A 17,927-nucleotide genomic window follows, 5' to 3' on the forward strand; every position below is an offset into this window, starting at 1 on the left:
TGGGTTTGTTACATAGGTGAAAATGGGAGAATGGAGTGTATTTTTTCAAAATGTGAGAAATAGTTCACAGAGAAAATATGCTTGGCATGTATGAATAAACAAGCACACACATGGGCAGTACTGTCCACTCCCAACATACCTCAATGTGCCAGTCGTTTGACATGACAGACGGATGATCTGAGTGGAACTGTGCCCAACAACAGAGCCATCCACCTGCTCCTGTGGTAGAGGAAACATGGGCTGAAGGCGCCATCTGGTGCACCAACTGACAATCATAGTGTGCAGCAGATCCAGCAGCTTTTCCAGTGAGCAGCATATTGTATCGTGAGGAAGTTGATACTAAAATCTAACTTTTTTATTTTAAGCATTATATTTTATTTCTGCTCCCATCAACAAGCTCAATACTAATATAAAGCTGGCTTTGAAGCTTTTGGATTGAGACCATTGCTATGTCGTCTAGGTTTTCTTTGTTTACTGCTGCCCGATCATGATAAACGCAGTGGTTGAATTTATCCAGATCAACTAAAAACGGAGGATTTTATTTGACATTTCTACTGTAAACACCCATTGTGTATCATTAAAGATTTATGCTTATGTTTTCATTTCAGACAGATGACTCGGTTGGGTTGTCAGACCGGTGGTCTTCATTTAAAAATATGTGGTATTTTTGTTTATTATCAACTAATAAATGCTTATTGTGAGCTAACCTGTGGTTAAAATCAGATCCACCTTTACCAACAGCGATTAATATTATTATTATTGTATCAAGTGGAAATTGGAGTAGGCAATTATTTAAGGCAGACAGAAGCAAAGATTTGCAATTTGGAGTATTGAGTTTGTGTGTTCTTCTACCACCTCAGTCTGTACACAGTGTATCACAGTGTTTGCTATTTGTGGGGTTGTGTAGCTGCACGCTGCTGAGAGTGGCTCTGCTGATCCTTGTCCTCTATAAAATTATTTATAAGACAACTAGTCTTAGGGTTAATCTGTGTGCATTAAATGATAGTTAAGTTAATTCATGGTACCTCCTACTGCTTTTTCCACCCTGTTACATTGGTAATCACCGTTTGTACACACAAAAGAAATAGAAGTAAAGACAGTAACAGACACATAATGATACTGTGTTTGTGTCAAACATACTGTTTCTTAAACTCTATTTTATGCCATCACAATAAACATTATTAAAATCATACATGTACTTGTGTGGGAGGTTGTTTCATTCCCTAATGGCCTGAAATGAAAAGACAGATTTTACTAAATCAGAGCTTTATTTATTCTACATTTTCCATAAAGGAGTATTTCACTTACTCGGCAGACACTTTTATCCAAAGCAAATTACTAGTGGGGAACACAAAGAGTCATGTCTCACTATACTTGTGAGGACACTCATTGTCTTATTGCATTCACTAGCCCTTTACCCAACTAATCACAACCCTAAATTTGTCAAGAAGCCCTGTGAAGTTGTGTTGACTGCCTAAAACATCCTCACAACAATGGTATCAAAAAAATTTTTTCCATACAACATAGAAATAAAATGTATTTATTTTCATATAAAACTAAAGCTTTGGACTTTGGAGCAATGATCAATTTCTTTCCAGCCATAGCTTGAAACCAGGCGTTCAACAGTTGTAGCCCATTTCTGGAAGACATCTGTGTGGCGGATCTTGATCCACTGACACCATTCTCACTCAAGCTACTTTGAAGTGCTCCCAAGTCCTTGACTTGTCTTTGCTTGATAATCTCCTAATGCCTGCAGTCATCTACAATAATGGAAATTAAAACCCCAAAAAAGCTTAAACTACTTTATAGTGTGTAATGCATGTTTTTTTTTTTTATTAAATTATAAAAAGAAATAAACTTTCCTAATATTGTCATTTCTAGTTTAATTCTTGAAAATATGTAAAAAGATTCGAACTTTTGTTCAAATGCCATAGTTCTAACCCTCAAAATAGGTTTTTGGTAAGCGATTATTTGGTCCTGCCAAAGAAAGCTAAATCACAACCTCTTCCCCAGGGAAGATTCCTGGACGTCACTTTCTGGGAAAGAAAAGTACCAAAAACCATGGGATGGAAAAACAGCCGGCATCTGTCATGGAATCCAGCCGGCATAAGATACATTTGAAACAATGTAGGCTGCGCACGACCGCAGCCTTCCTCTATCACCCAATAATAAAGTTCCTTCTTCCTCAGGAAGTATACAAATGTTTCCTGAAATATCAACTAATCTGAGACAGAGAAATAAGACCGAGTTGTTTGTGCATTAGCATTTTAATTGGACAAAGCAGAAACATTGATTACAGTAGCAGAGTCATCAGTTCTCAGGGCTAACACCTTTCTAAACAAAAGGGTCTGAAAATGGCTGTAGGCACTGCCTAATTAAAAAGAGGATCTTGTCAGCTAAAAGAAACCAGCTCTATAAGGCAACAGTTACAATGTAGACCTCCCTATTTCTCCCCAAAAAGAGCAAGTGTAAAGGTTGAATCCACTCAGATTTCTGATATAAAATACTGGCATTTCAATAGATATTTAAAAAACATCAAAATTGTCAAACATGTTCAGCCTTAACATTTGAACTGTGTTAAATTTTAAGTATGCACTGCATGGCAATGCTGTCATCCCTGCATGGAAGAATCATGTGTTGCACTGTGCCAGTGTCACATTTAATAGTGCCACTCTGCTACGTACAATGTTGGTGTTAACTGTAGAGTTATCAAAAACAAAACAAAAACCAAAAAAAAAAAAAAAAAAAAAAAAAAAGCAAGCACCCACAGTTAACAGAAGCATTTTACTTACATTTTTCCAAATGAATGCATGATTATTTACATGTGGCAAAAAGGTTCGAGGCTGTCCAAAACACATGGAGAAATGGAATGCAAAAAAAAAAAAAAAAAAAAAAAAAAAAAAGGAAACACTCTTGGTAGTCAAATTTGTCTAGGTAGAAGAGAGGAAAAAACTGTGCAATATTTATTTGCCCTTACAGAGAAACAGCAGTGGCAACAATCCCTGCGATTGATTTTTAATCCAAGAGAAAATGAGAACAAAAAACAAAAAAAATCCATTTCTCAAATATCATTCATAACTTAGCACAACTGAGACTTTACACAGCTTTAGAAAAAAATTACAAACCTCTCTGTGGCTGGCTGAGAGGAAAGTTGTGAATATGGAAGCAATTTGTAAATCCAGAAAAAAAAACAAATCCAAAAGTTTCTCCTTTACAGTTTTATACTCATTTACAGTTAACTTAAAAATGTTAAGAGTCCTGGTTCGTGGACAGTCTTGCCTACCACAAAGGGTGTAAATACCGGTGTGGGTCAAATTGCTCTTCCCTGGCTCCTGATTTGACACTCCCCCCCACCCTATGAAATCCCATTTACATCTTCTACACGTCAACCTTCCCGTTAGGTTCCACATCCGAGTAGAAGTCTTATTACTGCCACAAATTGAGGCAGTGTTACACAGCCCTGCGGGGCACTGTACAGCCAAAAAGGGGCTGATGGTTGATAAACCTCCTACCCTGCCCACTTATCAGTGTGTGGGGTATCCTGCGGCTCCCATACCGGGCTGGTTGGCTAGCATACTCCCATTCAATCCCTGTGTAGGCTCCATTACCCCACCGTTACTGATGGCGCTCATGCCAGTCCACCCAGCACTGGCCGGTAAGTGACTGCAAAAAAAACAAAAAACAAAAAGGAAAAAAAGAAAGAAAAAAAAAAAAAAAAACGAGGTCAAAACAGAGAAAGAGAGAGAGAGAAAAAGACAGTGAGACAAAATGCCAGCAGTTTAGAAGAGACAAGGCGAATAGGAGCCAAAGAGACTGTTTATATTAGAGCTACTAGAATCTGGAGAGGCTGGACTGAAAACATGAAGGCAAACAGAGTTATCAGAGGATGTGAGGATAAGGCAGGCAGGACCAAAAAACAAAAATAAAATAAAATAAAACAGAAAAGTGGATTGCTCTTTGTATGGGGCCAAATGTAAGTACTATTTGATTAAACATGGATGGACAAGCAGACAAACAGCTTAGAGACTAAGCACAGAGTGAGGATTATTGCCCCCCCCCCCTCCCCCCCGATAACCATGAAAATGATCAGTGGTAAGCAGGCCTCACTGTAGTTTGATTTTGTGTATCTACTGAGATGTCTACAGTTTTACCACAAAGAATAAGTAGTAATAGAAAATGTCTTTCACACGATGGTTTGCAACTTTTACCAGTCATTTAATAAACTAAATTCTATTTTCAGTGTGGAGAACAGAAAGCTTAAATGTCAAGCCAAGGAATCGCCTCCTCATAGAACTTCTTAATTCAACAGACTGGTTTCAGTTACAGCTACCTTGATATAGACTGTTCATACAGTTGTTAAACAAAATTATTAGACTTTCAACAACTTATGGCCTCTTTTATTTTTCTTAGGTGCACAAAACATCGCTACACAATGGCAGCCTGAATAAAAACAAAATTTGATATTTAACATGTCATAAGGACATCCATATACAGATCCAATCCTCAACCATATGTAAAAATAAATCAATGAAATCAAAAAGAAAATAAAGGTAAAAAGCTGGGACATGACTGTACACATATAACATAAATGAACAGCCATCAGAACACAATCCTCACACACAGTGGATTCATACAAATAGGGAAGTCATCGATCATCAGTATGCTATCCCAATGTTTGTAAAAGAAGTGAAACTTTAGACTTTTGTGTTTCAATTTTTTCCAAATTCAAATTATACATTTTGGAACAAAACCTTTCGACTGATACAATGTGCTGTGTACAGTGGGCAATGATGACACACACAAATATAATTAACAGCAAAATTAAAGTTCAGTTTGCTCTGTGTGTGTGTGTGTGTGTGTATGTGTGTTTGTGTGTGTGTGTGTGTGTGTCTTAATGTTCTGAGCGAAGTGAGGGCTTGGCGAGGGATGAGATGGGTTTTGGGGGAGGGAGGTCATGGCTCCCTCCTGTGGCCAGAGCTGGCTCTCCCTGCCCGGGTCTTGAGAGGGAACTCTGGTGGTGCTGGAGCAGGAGAAGGCCGTGAAGGGAAGCCCTGTGCACACCGTGCTACTTACTTGAAGCCCTGCTGGTTCCAAGCCTGGCCGTAGACACCATAGGTGGGGACCTGCCACCCATTTGGGACATACTGGTTAATCTGGGGCCCGTTGCCGTACCACTGACCCCACTGGCCATAGGGCTGGGCTGCAGCGAAGCCCATCTTGTTCTGCTATAGGGCACAATATAACAAGTATGACTTTAGTATAGGTTATTATCAATGTTTCAGGTACAGAACTACTGTTTATGCAAATTCATAGCCAAGAAAATAAAACACACAACTTGTGATTCTTTCAAGCAATAAACCAGTTTTGCGGAAATCATACTTAACAAATTAATAACACAATTGAGTGCCATTCAGGGCTCTGTCCTCAGTAGACCATGACATTTCAGGACTTTGGTTCTCCTGTTGGAAACCATAAAACTTCTACATGTCTAAGTGACTGGACAAACATGCAACCATGTGATGCAACCCTGTTCAGTAAAAGCAAAAGGCAGGGGAAGGGAGGAGGTCATAAGTTTAAACTTATGAAAATTAATTTCCTTCCTGACTGATTGTCCTGCTGTCCCTTTGCAAAACTTTCATAATCACTGTCTGCTTCATGCAAAGTTCATACACCCCTCACCCAACCCACCATGAAGAAATACATTAAAATCTGAAGGCAAAATCCAAGTTTTCCCTCTTTCCCCTTAGTTTAGTTTGACATTATAACACCCAACTTCTGTTTGAGTTGTGAAGACTGGTGCCTGCATCAACAAGCACACGTCAAGTTTATGCTTTGTGTGTTGTGCTGAGTAGTTATTATGTAGGCAGTAACTAGCTGAGCTTAATTTAACAAAGCAAGCGTGTCCCCTTACCTGGGGCATAGGCATTTGCTGCATTGGGTTCATCATGTCCGGGGTCTCTTTACCCCAGTAGCATTTGACTATGTGGCCCTCTATTGAAGTACCATTCACTGACACAATGGCATGGGCTGCTGACTCATGGGAGTTAAACCTGGATAAAAACAGAGGGAGGGCACAACTGAGGAAACACTGAACCTCATTTCATAGATATTTACCCGGTGATGGCAACCACACCACTGCAGATCTGTTCTGCTAACAACTCGGCTAACAATCATGAGAAGGACATGAAAATTCAATAGCTGTCCCTTTATTACATACATATTGAAAGCCTTTGTGTCTCACCTATGTGGGACAAAACTCTTTATAAACTTTATAAAAGTAATCCTTAAATAGGCAAAGGCCCAAAATCAGGCACACTGATATAAACTGTGCTGGTCCCATTATGGGTCAAAAGATTGTTGTTTTTACAGCAGGGTTTTTTTCTGTCATTTTTTGTATTCATCATCACCCTGCACCTCAAGTGTCAGTTCTTGATTATATGGCAGGAACAAAGCCAGCAGGACACAGATTTGACAAAGAAGCAACACATTATACTTTGACCTTCTTTAACAGGGAACAGGGGGAAATAAATATAAAGCTTCAACATACCTCACAAACGAATAGCCTTTGTCTGGGAAAACCCTGATTTCCATGATTTGTCCAAAGGGAGAAAAGGTCTGTCTCATTAGTTGTTCTAAAAAATAAAAATAAAAAAAGGACAGAATAATCAAGTATCAAATTATGTGTGTTCTGGATCAAACTGCTCCCATAACAATGCAGCATGTTGCCATCTTAGGTACGAAGTTAAAATCACAGGGCAGACAAGTTTGCTGACAGCACCACAGAGCTCTAGAGTGACCTCTTAAAAATTTCAACAGCTTTTGGCTCGTCCTCAGGGGTTGACACAGCCAAACATGTTCCGCACGTGGATTTGGCATGTGTTTTACGATAGATGCCCTTCCTGCCACAACCCTCCCATTTTTGTCCGGAATTGGGACCAGCACCAAGGTTCCCCTTGGTGACTGGGTGGGGCAGGATTCAAACTTGCTGCCCTCTACATCCCAAACCAATGCTCTACCACTGAGCCACCAGGCCCCCAGAGTGACTGCTATTAACATTTTGTATTTTACTAACAGGGATTTCTTTATCTTCTGTTAAATTAAAATATCATGAACAAATTTATCTTGCTTCCAACTGTTATTTGTAATAGTGTAACAGCATAATAAAGTTTATATCAACATATTGTACACTCACTATAACAAACTCTTTCAGGAGATATATTGTCTTATTCAGATGAACGTGACTAGAGAAGTTTAATCATATGACTTCATTTCTAGATTCAAAATTAAGCTTCTCTACAAAACAACCACTGAGCATGCTACATAATGTTCTCATGTTTTTACACTGCAGCTTCAAAGAGCTCAGGAAGGGTATCCGGTGTAAAAACTTTGTGTGGACAATGATCCACTTTGGCGACTCACGAGATAAGCCAAAAGGACCAAAAAAAAAAATAAAATAAAAAAAATAATAATAATTTGTGTTTCTAGAAACATCGTAGTACTATGGTTCAGAAGAATGATAAAGATAGAAGAAGACCAGCGTTACTCTTAAACACACACTCAGTATCATATTACATCGATAGAAGCAACAAATATGAATTCTTACCTGTCAGTCCTGTGCTGACTCCGCCACAATACACTGTGCAGTTACTGGGACTGGACTGACTCACTACTTCATCAAAGGATAGGTGCTTGGAATTATCTAACAGGAAAATACAAAAATGTTTACTATTAATCATGCACCATCATATATAAGCAAGCAGATCTCTGCACATTTATGAAAACATACTTTCATAGGTGGTCTTTGGGGCAGGGGGCTTTCTTGTGGCCCAGTTAGTTCGAATCTGTCTACCTCCTAACCACTGCCCACCCATCTGCTGAATGGCATTCTCTGCATCCTGGAATAAAGAAAGAACCTGGTGATCTTTAGTGACTTAAGAAGTGTGGGGAAAAACAGAAACACACAAACAATATGCCTTTTTTTTTTTTAACCCCACCATAGCTGCCTTTAAAAATAGCATTAATGCATCGATGTGTCTACTAACCCATTTGTTGAAGAAAGACACAAAGCCATAGCCTTTGGATTTCCCTGTAGCCATATCTTTCACAACTCGAGCATCTCTGTGGATAAACGTACCATCAGGAAGATCACAATTTGTTGGTAAGATTTTAAAGTCTAATAAATAGCCATCAGTTTCCCAAAGCCCAGGTTTTGTCCATAATTTGATCACTTATCTGGTCTATAAATTTATGCAATTAATCAACTATCAAAACCGTTTCCGATGATCAAGAAGTTGAGTGATTCTTTTTTGGTAAACAATAACATAATACTTACGATATTCTTCCAAATGGACCAAAGGCAGCCTTGACATCTTCTGTAGTTATTTCTGGGCTGAGGTCCCCAACAAAGACATGAAAGTGATCTATAGAAGGGTTAAAAAAATTTATACTACATATTACAATATACATTATTTAACAATGTAATATGTTTAATATTGTTTTTTTCCAAATCTGTGACTTTCATTTAATGTGTTTGTTAGTAGCGGCAGAACAAAAGGTATGCCATCCTGGCAAAACCACATTCCAGACAAGAGAATCAAATGACTTCTACTACATAAAAAATATGCCATCACATATACAATGTCAATCAGTGTACAATTATACTTACTACTTGTGTCCTTTTTCTGGCTTGTTGGCGTAGTGGCCCAGTTGACTTTGACCTCCTACAGAGAGGGGCAGAGACAGAAACAGGCCAAGTGTGGTATGTTTACATCACTTACAATTCAAATTGCCTGGTTTTACTGCAAGTGTCTAAGATTTTAATGCTGACTTTAACTGCTTTCCTAGTACTGAGTCCAAAAATTCAACATAGAATACCATCCAGCAGAACTTTAATATTATTTTATTGGCCCTGTGGTCTTTAAAACTTTGGAGATTAAGGATGTTAATGGTGTGCTCTCTTGTTCTAGATAAGCCGACTTCAGCCACCACCTACCATACTTTTTGTTTTGCTGCCTTACAGCTGTAGCTTAATGTTAAAGAGATAACATTCCGGCAGTACTAATGCAAAATGTTCAAGTAAGGACTTGTAACTTGGTTCCAGAACCTTGCCCTGTCATTAACTAAACACACCATAAGTAATTAATGGAATGCGAAGGCTTTACAATCCACCACTTTTTTTAAATGCACACAACCTAAATTCCCCAAACCCAAGCCCACCCGTCCCCACTCACCCTGTAGATACGATAGCTTACCTTACCCATTATTTTCCTTCCATTCATGGCTGCCAATGAGGCTGCAGCATGCCTGTGGTCATAGAACTCCACAAAGCAGTATGGATCATTTCCAGCTGTCTGTCAATGGGAACAGCATACAAATGTTAAATTCACAGCAAAACTGACAACTTTATGACTGGCCATAACAAGTGCCACATAGTGTATCTTAATGTGTATAGCTGAGAAAGTAATACTTATGTCAAGCACGTTTGTCCATCAATCCTTTTTTTCCTAAACTGCTCAACCTCCAAGACTGGTGCTTAATACAATTTCCTGCATTCAAACAATGTGTTCCAGAGGGAATAGCACTCACATCTACTATCATTTTACAGCTCTTGCAGGGTCCTATCTGTGTGAAGACTTGCAGAATGAGGGGCTCGGTGACATCCCTGGACAGATTCCCCACGTACCTGCAAACAGGGAGAGGGTAATTGAGTCTTTGTCAAACAGGAAGTAGCATGCAAACAAAGGCTAGCTAACCAGGCTAGCTACAACCCAAAACAATTCCTTATTTAAACGTAAAAACAACAATCGGGGTAGACTAAATATGACTGATGATTAATTTCATTTCACAAAGACACCCCGGGTATGGTCACCCCTTACTGGTACTGTGCTGCGCCGTCTCTCCGAGCGTTGACGTGGCTTGTCTCCCAGCTAGCTAAAGATAACATTAGCTGGTTAGAACGGGCCTCTTGCTAAGAGTGGTTGGCAGCTACTGCTAACGTGTAAAATCTCTCTTTTGCAGTGTAGCTAACTCATGTTTAGTTGAGATTGAGAACACAATGCCTTTGTGAATATACTCTACGTTACATAAAAACGCGTGCATTTTGTTAGACACTGGCTAGTTGCGTTCGCATCTCTAGTTTAGCTAAATATAGCTAATTAGCCTCAACTAACGTTAGCCGTTCAGTTTCATTTTCATCGGAGTTACGGTTCCGTCTATTTACACAGCTAGCTATATCAAACGTAACTTTACATTTCTAACTTTAATTTTGTGTCTTGTGTTTTTTTTTTAAATAAAAATTCACTACTGTGGATATGAAATCATAATTCGAGTTAAATTCCCATGCTTGTCAGTTTTACAGTCTTAATTAAAACAACGTGTAAACATTTCGGATGCGCCGGAGTTACACGGTGCCTTCTAATTCCAGAACATAGACATAGCCGATGTTACTCACAAGGTTCTGGGTTGATCGTCCTCCATCATAAAGGTTTAGTGGTCGCGTCCTGAGAGATCTTTAGTCCAATAACATACAAATGGTTTGTGCCGAACTTGAAAAACCGCGACCCTAAAGACTAAATCTACTAACGTTATTTAATAATGAATCGGTGACCAGTTCTCACACACACCGCAGACAGCCTCAGTCTGATGCAAACAATAGGAAGTTGAAGATGGCGGAGGAGCGGCGTCAGCAGCGTCAACCTGCGCGCTGAAATGAAGCCAAAATCAAGCGCTCTTTCTCTTCTTACACACACAGACAATTGGCTTCACATCGTTCGAGTGAAACATGCACATATAGCGTGTTACTAAACGTCTTTTATAACTTTTTGATTTTCTTTAGTTGGAACCACACCTTAAACGATAAAACAGTATCAGATTACAAGCGGACACTAATGCAAAATGCTCCTAGTGTCGACCAATATAATACAAGGTAAACATACGTTTTAATCAAAATTTAGCGGTAAACTATACGTTACAACGTGTATTGGAGCAAAACACGTGCGCCGCCCGGGAATCGAACCCGGGTCGCAAGAATGGGAATCTTGCATGATACCACTACACCAGCGGCGCTGTTAAAATATCATCGAAGTTGAGTTTTTAAAACATGTCTGAAAAGGAGCTATGGATAAATTGTACTGACGTAATGTTAAATACAACAAAAAACAAATGTCCCACTTTGTTACATAAATGGAACAAAAACACAGCCTAATTTCTAAATCTTAAAATTAAACAGATAAATGACATGCAATGCAGCCATCCCTCTGAGTATGCGCAAAAATGTATTTCTTTAACAAAACGCGGAGACGTAATACTAAAATGATTTCCTTAAGGGGTGCAGCGCCACGTGCGCGTCTCTTACGGCAGAGGGCAGCAATTCCTGTGTCTGGGCGACGCAGTAAGAACTGAAGAAGAAGAAAAGCCCTGGTGAAGAAGAGTGGAGGAATCATGGCTTCGTCTGTTGGCTGTGAGCATTATGTGCGCAGGTGCCTATTAAAAGTGAGTTAAGGTTTCAAATGTATTGAATATATTGTCTTGTATATGTAATGAATCTAGCTATGTGTATAACGATGTTGAATGTGCCTCACTGTGACTGTGCTATGATGATGTTAACTATAAGTTATTGCAGTGCTCTGGAAACTGACGGCCAACATTAGTCATCTTGCATCGTCAGTCTTAGGTGAATTGCTGAGGAATTGGACTTGAGTGTTGCATTATCTTTTAAGTTAACTTATCACTGACTCACCATGTCATTCCTGCTAGTTTTTTAAGTTTCGTTTATGTGTGCTAGTGGGCAAAGTCTTTTAAAGTGTTATTAAAGCAAGAGTTAATTGTGGAAGCTACCCAAAGCTATCGGTATATCCCGTAATAAGAAAATGATAGGCATACTCGTTATTAACCATGTCCTGTTTGTGTTGCCAATGTCCTACAGGCGCCTTGCTGTGGTAAACTATATGTGTGTCGGCTGTGCCATGATGCAGAAGAGAACCACCAGATGGATCGCTTCAAAGTCAGAGAGGTGCAGTGCTCCGAGTGTCAGACGGTGCAGCAGGTAAGTGAGAAAAACTTCTCCAGCTGATGTCTTTCTACTAACTGTTTGTTGTAGAAGCACCAATCAGTGTTCTTCAAGGTCTTTTTTTGTTTCCTTTTGGATTGTGCAAAGAAGAACTGAATCAAGTGTGGATATATATATTATACCTTTAGGCACAGCATACTTGCCAGCAGTGTCATGTGCTGTTTGGGGATTATTACTGTGATATTTGCCACCTGTTTGACAAGGATAAGCAGCAGTACCACTGTCAGGACTGCGGAATATGTAGGTAAGCAATAGTATTTATACATTCAGTGCAATCTCTTGATATTCAATACACTGGCATAAATGCTACCATTAGAAAATGTGTACTATGGTTAAAATCATGTTGTTTGTTTTAAGGGTCACAAATTAAATGTCACTGTTTGTATATCAGCCAACATCACAATCATTTCAATTTGTTACTTCAACAAGTATTTTTCTTCCTGTAAATACAAAGAATAAGAAAAAAAATAATAATACTATGCTACTGATGATTTTGTTTTTGCTTTAGTAACATGCATCTCAAAGTTAGTGGGTTGTCCTTTCATGCACATTTGCACATGTTGCTCATGCACGAGGCAATTGTCTGCCCATTCAGTGGTACTGTGTTTTGGTCCCTACAGGATTGGGCCACAAGACAAATACTTCCATTGTGACAAGTGCAATCTTTGTTTATCTGTGAATTTGCAGGGAAACCACAAGGTGAATATTTCCTCCCTCCTGACCCACACATACCATTAAGTGTCCTCACTGCTTTTGTTAAGCAGTTATTTTTTTATGTTTCAGTGTGTTGAAAATGTGTCAAGACAGAACTGCCCAGTGTGTATGGAGGTAATAAAACATTTATTACATTAGGCATAAGGAGGAATGTTTGATTTCCATGCAGTCCTTTACTTTCTTTACAGTTTGAGATGATTTTGTTTTGTATTTCTAGGATATTCACACGTCCAGAATTGAAGCTCATGTTCTTCCATGCGGCCATCTTTTACACAAGTATGATATATCATTTTATTAGCACTAATAGCTGAGAGTTGTAGACATTGGCCTGACAAATTCCAATTGATTACACTGTGTACTATTTAATAAAATCATGATAAATAACATAGAAAAATAGAATAGAAATAGAAACATGGTATAATTAGAAGAAACCCTTAAAATATTTAAATAATTACGACTAAACTAGAACTACTAAAACAGTCCTACTACATTATCATTTAAAGGAAAAGAAGAAGATTATCATTTATTATTAATTAATTATTATTAAATCTATTATTATTTGATTGAGTAGTTCAGTAGAATTTAATTCAGTCATAGTTCAGCATGTGTTATGTCAAAAAAGTAACATGTTTCTTTATTCCCTGCAGCACCTGCTTTGATGACATGGTCAAGATGGGGTATGTCTAAAAAAACCTTTTTTCTGGCATTAGTGGAAAAGTCCTGCATGACTGGGTGCATTTACATGCTATTATGTAATGAGGTTACAGCTCACTTAAATGTCACAGATAGCTGGCAAGAAAAATTTAATCAATTGAAATTGCATTTTGCTTTAGTTGGTCATCAGATGTGATCTGCTCCACATCTAAGCTACAGTCTTTGAGGCCCTTTCATTACAACATGTGCACGTAAACTTGTTCTCTGATAACTAACAACCTGGTTACTTGTTACCAGTGCATGTAAAGGCACCGACACGCCTAAATGTTTTTTTGTGTTTTGTTTTGTCTCGCTCTTGTGTTTGTTCGTTTTAGAGCATATCGTTGCCCTCTGTGTATGCACTCTGCCTTCAACATGGACGACCGCTGGTTTAATATAGACCTAGAGATCTCCCAGTCACCGATGCCCACTGAATACCAGGGTATTTCTACCAAAGTAAGACCTCAGTAAATACCATAAAATGTCATTTTTGACATAACTTGCACAATTTTTATTTTTTTGCATTCCAGTCAGTCGAGTTTGCACAGTTTAATAAAATAGTTGTCTTTACAGGCAATCTGTCCATTAACTTAGTTTTTTTTCACTACAGATTGTGTGTAATGATTGTCAAGCCCACTGCACTGTGCGTTTCCATGTGCTGGGAATGAAGTGCAGCAACTGTGGGTCCTACAACACAGCACAGGAAGGAGGACTCATCCAGCAGCCAGAGCCGGACACTGAGGCAGAAACGGACACGGAGCCAGAACTGCATGAGGCACCCACACAACATTAGCACCAAAGTCCATTACAGTGATTGAGGTTAAAATTTTTTGGGTGATGCACCGACATGTAGTTTTTATAATGCATAACATGATACTGTTCCGCCATTTTACATCAGCTAAAAAATCATTTTGTTTTCTGGAGCCTACTGTGTAACTCAATTGTAATTACTAAGAAGTGTTGGCGTTTTGAGACTGTACAGTATCAAACCATTGTTTTCAGAGTTTCGTCAAAAAGCCTGCTTAAACTTTAGGAATTATTATTTTGTTTTTTGTTTTTTTAATGTCTAGACACCAAATTTTAGGAGTTGAGAAGTAATTTGACAAACTAACAATCATTATTGAAACTGTCAGTTTCAATGTTTGCAAGTCAATAATGGCGTGATATCTGGAACCCGTAGAAATGTAGAGATGCTGAGTTTCTTCCCTGGTAATGCTCTACTAGGACTTTACTGCAGCTTTCTTAACTTCCTTCTTTTTAATGGGGGCCTTCGGTAATTGAAATACATGCTCCATTGGATTGAGGTTAGGTAATTGATTTGGCCGTGGCAGAACGTTTTTTTGCCTTAAAGTCTTGCATGGTACTTTCATTGTTTGCTTTGCGTCATTGCCCATTTGCACTGTAAAGCATTCGGCTGAATATGTGCAGATAATTTGGTATTTTCCCAAACACTTCAGCATACATAAGCAGAGGCATCATCTATACTGTAAATACAAGAGAACCAGCTCTTTAGTAGCCATACATGTCCGCGTCACAACGCTCCACCATGCTTCAAAGGTGATTTTGTATGCTTTTCAGATCTAGAGCAGTTTCTTTCATTTTCCAGACTCATCTCATCCTATTTTTATTGTACAAGTTGATCATTGTCTAATCTGTCCATGTATAGTACTTCATATGATGTTGTTTTTGTATGTTGTGTTTTTGAGACCTATCAATTGTTTACATCTTTTAGTAAGCTCTCTGTGTATATTATGGTGATGTCTTTTCTTGATGACTGACTGTGTTTGTGGTTTGGCTGTTTCTTTTCCTATCGTCAATCTTTTGTCATCAACTACAGTTGTTTTTCATTTTCTTTCTTTTGGTGTTCCCAAGATTACCAGTCCAAACAGTACTTAGTATCACTTACATTAAGACTTAAGTATTTTGCAGTACTTTAAATGATACATCTGACCTGAATCCAAACCGAGCATGCATTTCACTTGCTCAAGGCAAAACTAAAGTTGCCCACGAAACAAAAATGCATTTAAGAAAGCTGCAGCAAAGGCCTAGTGGTTTTAATTCCTTTACAGTTCACCCAATATTGTGGACCAGACCCTTTGATTAAAACCGACAGTCTACACTTGAATCAAAGTATGATTTCAAATCCATTGAGGTGGAAAACAGCCAAAATTATGAAAACTGTTACTGTTTGAGCCTACGGTAATCTGTTTATTCCTATAGTCACAGTGTCTTGAAAAGCCACGTAAATTAAGAAGTGTATAAGTGTACCGCGTCTTCGATGACATCACATGCCTTTGAAGTTTTTGCCTTTGAAGTTTGCCTAATCAGCTGTTGAGGATAGGATGTTTGTTTGTAGCTATTGGAGCTAATGGATGGATGGGAGCTACAAGGTAGTTGAGTGTGTACATGTTTTTTACCAAGTTCTCTGGAATTAATTGGTTATCATCCCAACGTTGTTGTGGAAATACTTTGTTATAAGCTCAATTGTGAAACGTGGAATTCAATAAATGTTCAGCATTTTATCATACAACCACCTCTGGAGTTGATAATTGTTGCACTACCTGACATGTGTAAGCTTTCCTCTATAGTCAGTGTTCAAAAATATATAGACTTGAACTGTAAATGCTCTTAGGGAGACAATCTGAAAACAAAAGTGTTTTCTTTTCACATACATAGAAAAGCATACGTCTAGTTAATTTACCAAGTTTTATAATGTGTCAGATTGAAATACAAAATTTAAACCATCATCTGTCTGATGTCAATCTGATTAATGTTTTAGTAAGTCTACATTAACCATTTGACTTACAGTTCATTTGTGGATCCCACTATGATCATAAATCGACACTACAGATGATGTATTTCATTTAAGATGCTTGTTTAAAGGCACATGGAACCAACAGAAATTCAGGTCTTTGTTTCTGTTATGTTTTTTAATTTCAGAAATAAATGAACAAATCAGGGCAATGCTACTGCTGACTTATGATAATTTGAACATTATGTATATTATTTTTAATTAAGAAGTCAGATAGTAATGCATATTTTTGTCCATTTAATTGAGATGATCCTAAAGAATGTTATGAAACATTAATTTAAAATTAATGCATGCACTTAATAAACTATTTCATGGCTGCAGAGTCAAAATGTGCCTAATTCTGGTACCATTTGCATTTTTTATCCTTATTTCCGTCTGTGAGTTATTGTTCCCTCTTAAAATCAAAGTAATTCAAACTAGGAGTAAACATTAAAGTATTATTCATTGAAGTGAAATCCAGAACATTAATGTCAAGCTAAGGTGCTAATGCTACATTACTTATTAAGTATAAAGGTTGCTCGTACCGTAGAAGTTGTATTGTCTTGATACGTGGAACTGCAAACATGGAATTAAAATCTTTTTCTTTTTTGAATCAAATACTGTCTCCTCTGGGTGGATCTGCCTCAGAGGTTACATACTGGAAAGTGAAACAAAGTGGAACACCAGTAAGGGCGGTGCTAATAGGGATTGGTATAGGAGTGGCTGTGGAGAATGGTGATGTTGGTTTGATATTTAGAGGGAAGGGTGGAGTAGCACCCTGGGGGAATCCTTGGTTTGTGTTGGTGGTGGTGACCTGTGGTTGATTTGTGGCACCACTGCCTAAATCACTGATTATATCCGTTTCTGTAAGCCTCGGCTGTAGTGAGTCCTCTGCATCTGGTAGAACATGCACAGTGTCAGTGTTAATTGCAGGATCAGACTCGGGCATGTCCTGAACAACATCTGTGCCTAGAACAGTTTCATCTGGCATAAGCTGTAAAGAATCAGTGAAGGTCTCGGCGTCTGGCAGGGCTGAAGCATTAGGGCTGGATGATGAAGGTCCTGAGTCTGCATTTGGATGTAGGGCTACAGTGTCTGGGGGGTCAGTCTGCTCCATAGCATTAGGCATGTCTGTCCCTGTAAACGCTGTCTGCAGGGGCTCCTCCGAAGGCCCAACATGAGTGCCAGTCTCTTCTGACGAATTGTATTCACTGGACTGTGATGACTTGGATGAGTCATCACCCTCACTTAGAGGCACCTGTTTTTATAATAAAGAATGTCACCAATCCTCTCACACTGCATTACAGTGGTGCAAGGAAAGTAGCAGAATAGTAGTTACTCACTGGTTTGGATGTTGCTAATGTCACCATAATAACAGCCCAAAGTGTAATCTGTAGAATTGCCATTGCTCCGTTTCCTGTGTTTGCTGGAACAAATAAAGCCATGAACAATGCATTTTTTCAAGGCTGAAATATAACAACTAAAGCAATTACAGTTTTAAGGTACAAGTACTTTCATTTTGTGCTTCTCACACTACTTTTTACTGCACTAGACTTATCCACCATTCATTGATACCTAAAGCAAATATGAGGTTCCTTTAAAAATTCTAAATCATTAAAAATTCTAATTGTCTTAAAGCATTAATTAAAATAACTATGCTTT

General features: G+C 38.4%; 2 protein-coding genes and 1 non-coding gene across 4 annotated transcripts; 1 reads left to right on the top strand and 2 right to left on the bottom strand.

Annotated features, from left to right (window-relative positions):
* Positions 1 to 2,706: 2,706 nt before the first annotated feature.
* LOC137136095 (cytotoxic granule associated RNA binding protein TIA1-like) lies at positions 2,707 to 10,666 on the bottom strand. The gene is made up of 12 exons (XM_067521119.1): positions 10,451 to 10,666; positions 9,586 to 9,682; positions 9,252 to 9,350; positions 8,666 to 8,720; positions 8,333 to 8,420; positions 8,043 to 8,118; positions 7,787 to 7,895; positions 7,604 to 7,699; positions 6,548 to 6,632; positions 5,912 to 6,050; positions 5,074 to 5,225; positions 2,707 to 3,663 (listed from the first exon to the last, which is right to left on the bottom strand). Exons 1-12 carry the CDS (start codon positions 10,477 to 10,479, stop codon positions 3,525 to 3,527), a joined length of 1,164 nt encoding a protein of 387 aa, XP_067377220.1. The 5' UTR covers positions 10,480 to 10,666; the 3' UTR covers positions 2,707 to 3,524.
* A 327-nt stretch (positions 10,667 to 10,993) lies between these two features.
* On the bottom strand, positions 10,994 to 11,064 carry trnag-ccc (transfer RNA glycine (anticodon CCC)). The gene has a single exon. It is a non-coding gene; the product is annotated as a tRNA-Gly (tRNA).
* Positions 11,065 to 11,347: 283 nt separating this feature from the next.
* rchy1 (ring finger and CHY zinc finger domain containing 1) lies at positions 11,348 to 16,004 on the top strand. Of its 2 annotated transcripts, XM_067521120.1 has the most exons (9): positions 11,348 to 11,490; positions 11,924 to 12,043; positions 12,196 to 12,311; positions 12,688 to 12,766; positions 12,851 to 12,895; positions 12,999 to 13,057; positions 13,429 to 13,458; positions 13,810 to 13,930; positions 14,085 to 16,004. In XM_067521120.1, exons 1-9 carry the CDS (start codon positions 11,440 to 11,442, stop codon positions 14,265 to 14,267), a joined length of 804 nt encoding a protein of 267 aa, XP_067377221.1. In that variant the 5' UTR covers positions 11,348 to 11,439; the 3' UTR covers positions 14,268 to 16,004. The 2 variants fall into 2 exon arrangements, with proteins under 2 accessions (XP_067377221.1, XP_067377222.1); XM_067521121.1 differs by lacking the exon at positions 11,348 to 11,490 and having other exon boundaries at positions 12,158 to 12,307.
* The last annotated feature ends 1,923 nt before the right edge of the window (positions 16,005 to 17,927 follow it).

Source organism: Channa argus, chromosome 11 (genome assembly GCF_033026475.1).
Source record: "Channa argus isolate prfri chromosome 11, Channa argus male v1.0, whole genome shotgun sequence".
NCBI lineage: Eukaryota > Metazoa > Chordata > Actinopteri > Anabantiformes > Channidae > Channa > Channa argus.

Excerpts from the sequence above, each read along its gene's own strand:
- rchy1 (XM_067521120.1), top strand. The coding sequence starts at position 11,440 with ATGGCTTCGTCTGTTGGCTGTGAGCATTATGTGCGCAGGTGCCTATTA. Across the intron at positions 11,491-11,923 it reads TGCGCAGGTGCCTATTAAAA|GCGCCTTGCTGTGGTAAACT; the intron begins GTGAGTTAAGGT and ends AATGTCCTACAG. Across the intron at positions 13,058-13,428 it reads TGCGGCCATCTTTTACACAA|CACCTGCTTTGATGACATGG; the intron begins GTATGATATATC and ends TATTCCCTGCAG.
- LOC137136095 (XM_067521119.1), bottom strand. The coding sequence starts at position 10,479 with ATGATGGAGGACGATCAACCCAGAACCTT. Across the intron at positions 9,351-9,585 it reads GCTGTAAAATGATAGTAGAT|ACAGCTGGAAATGATCCATA; the intron begins GTGAGTGCTATT and ends TCCCATTGACAG. Across the intron at positions 5,226-5,911 it reads AGCAAATGCCTATGCCCCAG|CAGAACAAGATGGGCTTCGC; the intron begins GTAAGGGGACAC and ends TGTGCCCTATAG.